The sequence below is a fragment of the Peromyscus californicus genome, unplaced genomic scaffold, assembly GCF_007827085.1.
Source record: "Peromyscus californicus insignis strain IS unplaced genomic scaffold, ASM782708v3 Scaffold_6__1_contigs__length_162567912, whole genome shotgun sequence".
Classification (NCBI taxonomy): domain Eukaryota; kingdom Metazoa; phylum Chordata; class Mammalia; order Rodentia; family Cricetidae; genus Peromyscus; species Peromyscus californicus.
The window spans coordinates 81,922,385-81,935,810 of NW_026294584.1; the positions used below are offsets into that span (position 1 = coordinate 81,922,385).

General features: G+C 39.1%; 1 protein-coding gene across 2 annotated transcripts; it reads left to right on the plus strand.

Annotated features, from left to right (window-relative positions):
- The first annotated feature begins 379 nt into the window (after positions 1–379).
- Positions 380–1,187, plus strand: LOC128099388 (transforming protein RhoA-like). 2 transcript variants are annotated; one of them, XM_052721286.1, is made up of 2 exons: positions 380–761; positions 1,011–1,187. In XM_052721286.1, exons 1-2 carry the CDS (start codon positions 606–608, stop codon positions 1,185–1,187), a joined length of 333 nt encoding a protein of 110 aa, XP_052577246.1. In that variant the 5' UTR covers positions 380–605. The 2 variants fall into 2 exon arrangements, with proteins under 2 accessions (XP_052577246.1, XP_052577245.1); XM_052721285.1 differs by having other exon boundaries at positions 380–1,187.
- The last annotated feature ends 12,239 nt before the right edge of the window (positions 1,188–13,426 follow it).

The window sequence follows — 13,426 nt, forward strand, 5'->3', positions numbered from 1 at the left end:
ATGGACACAGATGCAAATATCCTCAATAAAATGCTTGCAAGTTGAATTCAATGGCCTATTAAAATGAATTATCACGAACTGTGAGCCACGTAGGTTTCATTCCAAGGATACAAGGATGGGTCAATAGCATTTAAATCGATTTAAGGATAGAAATCACACAATCAACTCGAACGAAGGCCTTTGGGAAAATTTAGCATGCTTTATGAGGAGATCATCCTGGAGAAAGTAACAGAAAGAATATACCTCGAGAATTCTCATCATGTCCCACGTGGGTGTGACAATGGCTAAAGTACCTTGCTTTCTCTGGGGAGAAGATCTCTCTTGAGCAATCCTCTTGAACTGTGAAAGTGTGAGGGTGTGTGGAGCTGCCAGGCTCGAGCCAAGCTGGACACTCATGCGCATGCGTGCCCCCCTCCCTCCACCACCTGCCTTCCAACACCTTCTTCAGTTGGTTCTCTCCTGAGTCTACCACCTCCTGCTGAGCTGCGCCTCAGAGGTGGTGACTCTGGACAGGCATCCTCCTCCGTAGTCATCGGTGTAGTCTGAGGGCCTGCGGTCTGAGAAGTCCCGGGTGCTTTTGTACAGCACCAGAAACATCCTAAGCAATGGCATCCATCCGGAAAAAACTGGTGATCGTGGGCGATGGGGCTTGTGGAAAGACGTGCTTGCTCATCGTCTTCAGCAAGGACCAGTTTCCTGACGTTTACGTGCCCACGGTGTTTGAGAACTACGTGGCCGATATCGAAGTGGATGGAAAACAGGTGGAATTGGCCCTGTGGGACACAGCTGGACAAGAAGATTATGATCGCCTGAGGCCGCTCTCCTATCCCGACACTGATGTCCTCCTGGTGTGTTTCTCCATTGGCAGCCCTGATAGCTTTGGGAACATCCCGCAGAAATGGACTCCAGAAATCAAGCATTTCTGTCCCAACGTGCCCATCATCCTGGTTGGGAGCAAGAAGGATCTTCGGAATGACAAGCAGACAAGACAAGAGTTAGCCAAGAGGAAGCAAGAGCCGATAAAACTTGAACAAGGCCGAGATTTGGCAAACATCATAGGCGCTTTCGGGTACGTGGAGTGTTCTGCAAAGACCAAAGATGGAGTGAGGATGGTCTTTGAAATGGCCACAAGGGCTGCTCTGCAAACGAATCGAAGGAAGAAAAAGCCTGGATGCTTCCTCTTGTGAAGCTTAGTGCAAGTAAAGCCCTGGTGCAGTTAATTTTCAAGTGCTGTTTACTAAACTTATTGTGCTAGCCTTTTTGTTTATTTATATGCCCAAGATTACAAATCAGAAGTCATCTTGCTACAAGTGTTTAGAAGGCAACCATGATTACTAAACATGTCCAATCTGTCCGACTTGCCAGTATCCTGATTCTTAACAGCCCATTTTACATTCCACCTGAAACACCAGGCACTAGTTGAAGAATTTACTATTTCTAGAAAGAGAAATGGCAACTTTGTTAGTAGACTGTAACTACTTTCTGAAGTGCCCAACCTATCATCTGTCAGCTGTGAAGAGTTCTGAGTCACCAGTTCAGACTTTACTGCATCACAACTTTGCCATCTTTACTTTTGTTCAAACCTTTCTCCACGCAGCTGCGGTACACTAACCGATCTGTGATTTCATGTTGGTTATCTTACAGTTAGTGTGTGATTAGTGCCATTTAATGTATAGTACAGGAATCAGAACATCTACTCCAGACTAGACGTGACATTTTTGGTATAATTGGATTCCCTAATACCGATATTTGTAATTCCCACAGCAAGTGGTTGAATGAAAGAATTTGGAAATAAATCAAATGGAAAAATTAATTTTTAAAAATTTCCACTTTTACTTTCTCTGATAAAATAGAGCCACATCTCCCCCCTTTTAGCCCTTCACATCCAGTACCCCTTTCCAGAACTGAGCTAAGTAAATAGGAATCTGGTTTCACATCTAAGGCAATGAGACTTTGAAGGCGGCCTAGCCTTTCTCACCTGGTGTGCCGTGTCTGGGTCTAAGTCACAGTGCCCCCCCAGAGGAGCCACCTGTTCTGATAGATGGAATGGGATGTGAAGGTGGTCTTTTTCTCCAAGGTGACTGAAGTTTTGTCTGTATGAGTTAATTTTTCCAACTAAAAGAATAAATGCAGTTTTCTAAATGTATGTATGTATGTGTGTGCGTGTGTGTGTGCGTGTGTGTGTGTGTGTGTGCGCGCGCGCGCGCGTGTGTGTGCTGTATAGCCAACATTACACTCAATGCATTCTCACGAAAATCAGGAATGAGACAAGGGTGTCCATCTCCTCCATTCTTATTTAGTACAGTGTTTAAAGTCTTAGGGCAATGGACGAAAGCAAAAGTGAAAAACATATACAAATAGGAGAGGAATGAGTTATGTTATCAGTACTTCAGATGACACAATCCTATACTGAAGAGATCTCAGTGGCTTCACCAGAAAAAAAAATTTTTTAGTTTGTTAACACTTTTAGTAAGGTAGCAGAACGTAACATCAGCACACAAAGCTCAGTAGACTGAAGTGGTGGGATGGCTCCGTGGGTAAAGCTTACCATGTAAGCCTGGTGACTTGAGTAAAAGGCTGGAGGTAGTGGTGAGCATCTGAAATTCCTGCACTGTTATGGTGATATAGGAGGGGAAGTGAGGAGAGTCTGCTGGAAGTTTATGGGCCAGCTAGTCTGGCATCTGCAGGGCTGCAAGAACAGGGAGAAACCTCCCCCTCAATGAGGTGCAAGGCAAGAACTAACTCCTCTCACCTCCAGATTCGCACCCTGGCACTCAGGCACCCATAGTCCTACACATACAGACACACACTTTAAAAATTAACACTTTCTTATACCAAAAGTTACTTTGCCAATAAAAAGAAATCAAGTACAAATCCAATCCACGACAGACTTTTTTTTTTAAAGCAGCAAAATACTTAGGAATAAGTCTAGTAAAGGAAATGTCTTGGTTACTTTTTTTTTTTGTTTTTTTTTTTTTTTTTTTTTTTTAGGTTTTTCGAGACAGGGTTTCTCTGTGCAGCTTTGCGCCTTTCCTGGATCTCGCTCATCTAGACCAGGCTGGCCTTGAACTCACAAAGATCCGCCTGCCTCTGCCTCCCAAGTGCTGGGATTAAAGGCGTGCGCCACCACCGCCCGGCTTGTTTTTTGTTTTTTAAGACAGGGTTTCTCTGTGTAGCTTTATGCCTTTCCTGGAACTCGCTTTGTAGACCAGATCGGCCTTGAACTCACAGAGATTCGCCTGCCTCTGCCTCCCGAGTGCTGGGATTAAAGGCGTGCGCCGCCGCCGCCGCCGCCGCCGCCGCCGCCGCCGCCACCACCACCACCACCCGGCCTTGGTTAATTTTATATTGCTGTGAAGAGATATCTTGACCAAGGCAACTTATAAAAGAAAGCATTTAATTGGGGGCTTGCTTACAGTTTCGGGGGTGAGTCCATTACTACCATGGCAGGAAGTATGACCGCGGGCAGGCAGGCAAGCATGGTGCTACAGCAGTAGCTGAGAGCTTGCATCTGATCAACAAGCAGGAGACAGAGAGGGTGTAAGCTTTTGAAACCTCAAAGCCTACCTCCAGTGACATATCTCCAACAAGGCCACACTTCCTAATCCTCATCAATCAGTTCTACCAGTCTGGGGACCAAACATTCAGACATATGAATCTGTAGGGCCCTTCCCATTTAAGTCACCACAGGAAGTAAATGGCCTTTAATGAAAACTTTAAAACATTGAAGAAAGTATTTAAAGAAAATATTAGAAATTGTGAAGCTCCCTCCAATTCCAACCTCACTCCAAGGTTGGGACAATTGATATTTGAAATGATTATCTAACAGAAACAATGTGTAGATTCCATCCAATGCTCATCAAAATTTCTAATGACATTCTTAAATAACTAGAATTCATAACCCTGAAAAATATACATGGAAGCATAAAAGATTTTAAGAAACAAAAGCAGTTGCTAACACAACACCTGATTTCAAACTATGCAACAGAGACATAGTAACAAAAAAAGTATGATACTGAAAAATAGGCATATAAACCAGAGGAATAGAAGGGAGGATCCAGAAATAATTCAAAGTACTTAATTTGATTCCCAAGAAAAGTGCTCGAAAAGCATATGTGGAACAAAGACAGCCTCTTCAACAAATTGTTCTGGAAAAACTGAGTATTCTTACGAAGAAAAATGAAACTAGACCCATAAAGTCTTACTCTCTGGGAAAAACATAGCAAAATAACAACAACAACAAAAAAAAAAGAAAAACAACAACTCAACATCAACAACTCAGTCCTTAGTGTAAGACCTGAAACTTTGAAACTGTTAGTTTCTGAAAAATATTCCAATACCACGGTCAATAATTCTAAGAACTGACAAATGAGATTGCATGGTTGCAAAGTTTCTGCATAGCACAGAAAAAAAAAAACAATACACATAGTGATGAGAGCCTACAGAGTAAGAGAAAATCTTCAACTATGGTTTTGAAGGAATTAATATTTACATTTTCTAGCAAATCCAATTAAAGACCGAAAGAACAAAAATTTCAGTTCTCAAATGAGCAAATTGAGCACATGGTTCTCAAAAACAAGCCAAGTGACCAATAAATATAAGAAAAAAATGTGTTCAATATCCTTAGCTATGAAGGAAATGCAAATTAAAACTAAGATTCCATATCACCACAAGAAGAATGGCTATCATCAAGAAAATATAATAAATACTGGTTAAGATGTGGGAAATTCCAGGAAAAGGCGCAAAGCTACACAGAGAAACCCTGTCTCGAAAAACCAAAAAAAAAAAAAAAAAAAAAAAAAAAAAATGTGGGAAAAGAGAAACCTTCATACACTCTTGGCAGAAATGGAAATTGTCATAGCCTCTATGGCAATCAGTATGTATTTTCCTAAAACACCAACACAAACACCAAAAAATACCTTAACAGAACTATAATATGATTCAACTACCAATCCTGGTTATATACTCTAGTTAGTCTCTAAATCAGCTAGAATTCCTGGTCATAAGCATAAGAATTGGCTTAGCATTTATAATTAATATTAAGCTTCTTTGTGATTATTTGGGAGCAGCAGATAGATGGCAGGACACAGAAACTTCTGCCTACACGTGAGTGAGGAAGTCAACATGCTACAGAAATACTTGCATGTTCATGTTTGTTCACAGCATCCAAGCAAAGGGATCAGGCTAGATTGCCACTAAGAAGAATAGATAAAGGACACACACACACACACACACACACACACACACACACACACACACACACACACACAATGGAACTTTAGTCAGCCCCAAGGAAGAGAAGAATGAAATTATGTCATTTGCAGGAAACAGATGCAACTGAATATGCAATTTATACATTTGGCTTTGGGGTCACCCAGCATATATCCTGAAAAACATCATGAAGTGACTTGTGTAACTGTTCCTGTATTAAAACAAGACAGAAAAATGTCTACTCAATGATCTTGTAGGCTTGTCTCAAGAGCCTCCCACCGAGGAGGCTGAAACCTGATTTCTCTCAGCTAAGTAGGAAAAGGTATGGGCAAAGAGAGATAACTCAGGCAAGAATGTTCAGTTTGCAAATAGAACTGAGAAGAAAGAATGAAGTCCAGGCTTTCATTGTCCTTGCTATTTCAGTACAAACATCAGACATTGTCAGATGAGGTACACAGGAATCTTATCCTGATAAAAACTTTATTCTCTGGAAATACATTTGTTGTGTATCATTGGGACCACCACCAACTTTTCAGATACCACAAATATATAAATATATGTAATTATAAGTAAACATATAATAAATACAACAGAACTGCAATCTGACAGTTAGATCACATGCCCGGAGGCCCAGGGCTCAGGGCCCTAGTGCTCAGAATACACTCATTGTCAGCAACAAACACCAAGGCCCAGGGCTCAGGGCCCCAGTGCTTGGAATACATTCATTGTCAACACTGAGGCGCGACTGTAAAAAGCACCCTCATTTTATTTTCAAATAAACCTTTCTTTAAAAAAAAAGTATTTAGGTGGCTTAGGAAGCATTTTCTCTATGACATTGTTTGGTGGAGGACAGCTAAGAGCATTAAATGACTAGAGATCTCAGAAAGTCTCTTTTGGAGGGCCATTCCCTAGACATAACCCTGTGCACAACGTGACTATTTACTCATTTTGAAAGGGGAAAAATATACTCAAAAGGTTACATTTCTCTAACAGACTTCACATCAAATTCCTGTTTTCCGTGTGTTGATTTTGCATTCTGAAGGTTATTTCTGACATTATTTTGTCAGTAGTCAGAATGAAGATAGGTGTTATCTATGCTTCTGGTTCTGGAGGGTATGGGACTCAGCAGCTCCATAGAAATTAATTAGAGCTACCTGAAGGTCTGCACTCTGTATTTTCTATACCTCCAAAGAGGTATGAAACTTAATAAGCCTCCATTATGAATATTTAACAATTTGCCTCTTTACCAAATAAATTCTCTTCATTCACTAATGTGTCATCTCTACTGGATGTATTGATTCTCTCCACCCATTATGAGATGCTTACTCTGGTGTTGACACAGAAGTAGAATATGTTGGTCAACATTGTGAAGAAAATAAATGGGGAACAAAGAAGGTGACACAGACCATACAGAAATTTGGCTTTCTCAAATTAATCATGGTTCACAGCTGATGAAATACGACAGTGACTGATTGTCCATCTGAGATACAATCTGGGAACTTCAGCGCCCTGGGAAATGCTCAGTTTTGCTCAACAACTACTAAGTTCATGCATGTTATGATGCTACTTAGAGGTGCACTTGATGTACTCCCAGTTTCTGGGGCAAAGCCTGAATCACAAGGCATCTCAGAAATCATGAATTATCTGGTTCTCTGATATGAGATAATTCGTCAATATATATTGTGTAACGAGTTCATCTCCCAGGTATACGATGAAGGTTAATTCACTTGTGGTGCATTTTGCAGATAGATGACTGTGATAGCTCAGATTCCTAGAAGCTTTATTTGTAAGCTTCATGTATAAATAAGTAGTCTGTTTCAGTGAAATGCAATGATGTATGCATGCCCTTCACTGGCTCAAAGCTATAGGACATGTTAGTTCCATAATTTTAGAGGTAGCTTCCATGTGACTATCTAGTCACTCAAAAGCTAATACAAATTCTTGCTAGTTTACTTCTTGTAAATGGTAAGGACCTTTACATAGCTCAACATATTTCTCTGTCCCACACATGATAAAGCATAAGTCTTTTCATAACACAGATCTTTAGAACCAGCACAAACTTAAAAACAAAAATAGACCAGGATAGCAAGACAGAAGCAGTACAATTATTATTAAAGTGTCATTTTGAGCTGTAAAGAATTCTCATAAGCTTCTGGACAGTGACTAACAATGTTCTCACACAGTCATGAATCAATTTGTGAGATGTCACACTGGGTATATCATGTGACCTTTTATGAGCTGGAGGGACTGACTATGGCATCTTCATTTGCTTTCATGGTATTTCTAAACATCATAGCTATCTGAAAGATGTATTGTTATCTAATTCTGATCATTATGCCTCCTAAAATATATTGATGCATTAAAAATCTCTATAAGGAAATCATGGGCTAACAATAAATTAGTAATGCAAGCAAAACATAGAAGATGGTAACGCTGCCTGCTGTTTCTCTGATTGTTGCTTTGCCAATGCCATCACAAGATAAGAATGTTTGATAGCACCAAAATCTGAAATTATCATGTCCATCTGAATTCACTAGTTTTACCAAGTTAAGACTTTAATATTCAACTCCAAATTCTTTTCAGATGCACTGTTTTATATTTTGTAATATATTAATATAGTAAGGTATGTGTATATTTTATGAATGAATCGAGGATTACACATTCAAAAAATCTAAGTGGTCAAAGGTATATTCAAATACAGATAATACAGACTTTTCCATATTTGCAATAGGTTTTTGAAAGCATAGTTGACTACAAAGAATTGCTGAGCTTCTTAATGTCTGTGGAGAAGGGCTCCAGGATTTTGTTTTTGTATTAGTTTATTTCTAGCTTCAGTAATTATGAAATTTTCTCATATTTATCTGGGAAACCAAAGATGCAGTAGAAACAATTATGTGAGCCATAGTTACATTGAAGAAAAGATCTTATTAATCTAGTAACCTATCTAAGATCAAAGACTCCATTTTAACACAGAAGTGTCATACTTCTTTCAAAATCAACCCCCCCAAATACAACCAAGAATTAAAGTCAGTACTGTTAGTGTGGATGTGGGAGAGTGCAGTTGAGGTATGGAGTAAGGAAGGTTGCAGAGTGGGGCATATTGGAGCCAACTACTAGATTCTCCTCATTACTGGGAGTGTTATCTTGCCTAAATGACATGAACTGAAGATGAGCAGGACCTGTAGCTACTGTCCCCTATTGTTGTTAATAGAGGAAGCTTGGGATTATGATGTGAGACAGATCCACAGGTCACCAAGCTGAGAGCTCTGAGATTGAAATGTATATTGGGCGTGCCCTATCAGATGCTGAAGAATTTGGTCTGATGTATTTGACTGGGGTACTTCCAGAATGTGGCCTATACACAACGTAAAGGTATATTTATTTGCTCTCTAGTTTTGACAAAAGGTTAATTGTTTTCATTTCTTTAACTTTCAGGGACTAATTATTGCTATTGTGATTGGTAATAAGTGGACCTTTAAAGATAAGTAAAACTTTACAGAAAACTGAGTTCTTTCTTCATAATAAGCTCTTGCAAAATTAAGCCCTCTTTTCATATCATGATGATCATACTATTGAAACAAACTATAAAGATTATTCTGAAAACATGTTTGCATACAATATTATAGGTATATTATATATATATATATATATATATATATCAATAAACTCATGGAGGAATGAAAATATACACATAAACGTATACAAGCACTTTGTAAAACAATAACCAAATGCTTCATTAAGTATATGGAAGTGTAAGGTTTTGCCCTATTTGCCAGTTAGCCTGTCCAGCAGAATTCTACCAGAAGACCCAGAATTTCTTGTTTAATTACAAAAGAAATTTTGTTACTCATAGCAGCCCCACCAATTTTTCACCTACTCCTTAGTCCTAGTTTCTATGAGACAGTGCACTCATTCCAGCAGATGTATCAGGCCATGTTCTCAAAGAGGAATACAGGGACTCCAGAACCCCAGCTTTTATAATGTGCCAATCTTAACTTCAAAGCCAGACACTTTTGGTCATTGTGGGTAATAATCAAACCTGCTCTGTGCTCTAGAAGGAGACCACTACAGTGGTCCAAGGCTACTAACCAAACATCTCTAAAGCATTACTCCAGAACAAAGGGAGTCACTGTTTCTGTTTTTGTGACAAACAGAAATGGAAGAGACTTGTCTCCCAACAATGCCAGAAAATGTATTCCCAGCACGTGGACTGAGGAGGGTACATGGCAGTGCTCATCAGAATCATCTGGCCTTTAATTCTCCAAAGGCAAAACAAAATACTGAGGCATGTCTAACGTATGGACATTTCCACATCACCTTTCCTGGAAAGCACATGTTTCCTATTTTGAGGTCACCCTGACACACTCTCTCCTGGAGAGCATCAGGGCTGGGCTTGCTTTCTGGGAACTGTGCTGCCAACTGACTCTGAGCCCTGCAGAAAGCTGAGTAATGGAGCATTAAATGCCAACAATCTGGCTATCACAAGGTCTTAATCTCTTTAAGCCCCACAGGGATCAAGGCAAACATCAAAATAAGCACACCAAATGTGACTTCAGATGATTCTTTAGGCAGGAAAAGCCTGAAACACTGGTGAGAGCATGTGAAGCTCAGAATTATTTGTATTATAAACAGCATATTAAGATATCGTCCTCTCAGGCAGCAGTGCAGGAGAATCATTGCCAGACTTCTCATCAGGCTGCCATGTACTCACTAGGGCATGGGCAAACAAGGATGCCAGATGCAAACAGAGTTCACAGAGCACACATGCGATGAGCTTACCCAGAATCTCAGACATGGTGAGCTACAGCCGAGGAGGATTTAGTTTCATCTACATGGGGGCTTTGTGAATCTTTTTAATGGAGTATTACTTTGCCTTCTGTAGTATGATGTGGGTTGGATGCTGCAGGACATTTTTTTTTTAAATTGTATGCCTCTGAATATGGCTGAGAATCTAGTGGAGAAAGCATAACTTCTCAACTGTCCAGTATTTGAATCTTGATTCTTTGAATCAAGTTATTCCTTTGATGTCTTCTTTCTAAGTTTTGTCTGCAAGTATGAATAATTATCTATATCCTATACCATTATGGGGACATTTAAAAAATCACATTTAAAAGAGTTCAGAGTGTAGCATACAGAAGAAACTTAAGATAGCTTGTGGAGTGACTGATGCCCATGTTCTGCTTTGTGTTTGAACTTTGGCTGATAGCTCTGTGCAGCTGTGGATCTTTGTGTCATGGACTGGTCACGACAAACTAATACTCAGGTGGCCCATTTCAGATTAGCAACAGTAGTTTTCCAGAGCTGCTTCCTCTCTGAAATGGTGCACTTCTCTTCTAACTTTGTGTTTACATCGTAATTTTCTATATGGTGAGCTGCAGGAAGCAGTCATTTGAGAGGAGCTACACCAGCCCCCTAGGTAGGAGACACACAGAGAAAGAAGTGTTGATGAGCCCAGTGTGAGACATGTACCCCATCAGCTGCAAACGTGTGTGTGTGTGTGTGTGTGTGTGTGTGTGTGTGTGTGTGTGTGTGTGTGTGTGATTAACAGGAGGGCTTTAATGTGGGTATAATTACCATATGCCTGTGGAGGCACTAATGTTTCTAACCCACATTATCTGCCCACATTTACATCATAAACTAAACAGCGCTAAGTAATGTAGTTTATTTCATCAGCACAGGCCCTTCTTTTCCTTGCCAATACAGCCAGTTCTGGCTCTTTTCTGGGTACACAGAGTTTGTGAATTCTTTTTGTGAGAAAATTGGTTTTGCTTATATAATTACTATTTCTTGCATTTTAATTCAAATCTGCATATGGGAAAAATATGTATAGGTACAGCTTATTGGACATGTTTCCTAAAGATGCATTAACAAGACACACATGATGCAAATGTGTCATTGTGGGTTTGGTTGGAACAGGGTTCAGATTAACATTAAACACACACAACCTTACATACAGTATGGGACATGACAACAGTCTATTATTTTTCTGAAAGTCATTACATTTGATTCATTTTGCCTGCTTACTAATGTAAAATGTTTAAAAATAAATGAGAAACCCATCTATTTTCCAATGTGTCAATAATTATTTCTGTATCTGTTTATCTTGTTTATTGTCCAAGTTATTGACCCTCATTTCACTAGAATTGATATAGATATATCTCAATAGAAGAAAGTTTCTCTATTTGTTTTTCTTTAGGGCGGGGGTTCCTTAAGACAAGGTTTCTCTGGCTGTCCTGGAACTCACTCTGTAGACCAGGCTGGCCTAGAACTCAGATATCCACCTGCCTTTGCCTCCCAAGTGCTGGGCTTAAAGGCGTACATCACCACAGCCCAGCAGTTCTCTATTTCTTAACAATACACAATCAGTTCCACATAGATTTCAGTGCTTGTTCCTGTTTACGCTCAAAACTTGAGTGAATGAGCAAATGAAGTCACTCGCAGAGCAGTGGCAGGTATTCCATTTGTCCCTGTCATTCCTGCGCTGTGCTGTTGGTGACATGCTGTGGCTGGTACTCTGTAGTCTCCTGCAGCGTTTGCTGTTTCTGCTGTGACTGAGTCACCACAATATCCTGACATCATCTGTCTTGTCTTTTGAATTTCTTCATCGGTTTCATTTGCACTCATTGCCCTCATCATCTCTTCTTGTGTTTTTCTTTTTATTTCTCTTCTTTTTTTCTGTGTTTATTCTTACTTTGATTATTTTCTTTATCTTTCTTCAATTACTCATGACTTCTTCCAGGAAAACGAAACACAGTTGATGAGTATACAGTATTCGATATTTATATTTTACTGACAAACTACAAGCTGTGATCATCTGTCACTTTACATTCTACATTTGCATTTGTGTTAAAGATATTTATAATATCTATAATATCCCAAGTTTTAAAATGTCAACTCAACAAATAACGGACCAAGTCTTGTCTATGGCAATTGAAACAAATAAGTTGGACATTTGTGTTGTTTGTTTTTAATTTTCCAAGAGAAGATCTCAAAAGAAATAACTTCTTTTCAGTGGCAAATCAACCAGTAATACTTCCTTTCAGCTGACGTGTTAACCTCTCTAAGGCCCAAACACATGAAGAAATATACTTGATTCTAAGGGTGACTATTTAACATGAATGTTGAACTACTTGCTGTTAAGGAGAATTTGCCCACTTTCAGATGCCATTTTTTTTCTAAACATAGACCCAGACTAATTTATTACTAATATTAATAGTTTTACTTTTTAACGTAAAAACATAAATATTACCTACAGCACTGACACTAAGTTAAACTACATAGAAAGGATTGCAACCAGTACTACACGAGCTTATATTTCATAAATATCTTTAAATGTTTTATTTGGATGCAGTGTTCTGATTCACAGATAATAGTTCCTTCTAGAGTCTTGTAGGAGCATCCCTAAGGCCAAACCTCCTCAAAAATTAGTTCAGCATAGTTAAAATTTATAAAGATTTTTGAAGTTAGACAGATTATAAAAATGACACTGGTGATAAGACGTTAGATTGGAAATTTCAGGCCTTGCTTCCCCCATAAAAGCATGTAGACAACAATACAGGGACTAGTATGCCTTTGCTGAGAAAGTATAGCACCCAAGTCAACATAAAAACAGGAGACATTCACCGTATCCTTAGGATATTGAAGCAAACTTGTGGTCAGAGGAGAGAAACTGAGATTTCCTACTAGCATCCATGTAACTGACTCATCACAAAGAGGGTCTTTAAACCCCATCCAAGACTTTAAATGCCTACATCTCTGACTGACATGTAACTGTAAACTCCAGAGATCTCAGATTTCAGTGTACAGAGATTTTCTCTATGCTCTGATCTGTATGCTTTCAAGTTCCTGACTGCAGAAACTATGAGAGATAATAAACATATTAACACAAGCCATTAGTAATACTGGGTTAGTATTATAGAGTGAATTGTGTTGAAATTCTAACCCCCAGTATCTCAGAGCATGGCGTTGTGTTGTTCAGAGATGCTGTTTTTGTCAAAACATTGTACACAAATAGAGGCTGTGAATTTCCTGACCATTCCTTGATAGACATGGTCATTATTATCCTTACATATTAGCAGAAATTTTTAAATGAACTATTGTAAGATAACAAGATTACTATGGAAAAATTGCTAGGAAGCATTAATACTGGAATGCATCACTTGGTGAAAATCAGCAAAAAGTTCATAAAAGACATTTCTATGGAGGACCTTGTAAG

What these genes read in the sequence shown, in the direction of transcription:
- LOC128099388 (XM_052721285.1), top strand. Translation starts at nt 606, where the DNA reads ATGGCATCCATCCGGAAAAAACTGGTGATCGTGGGCGATGGGGCTTGT.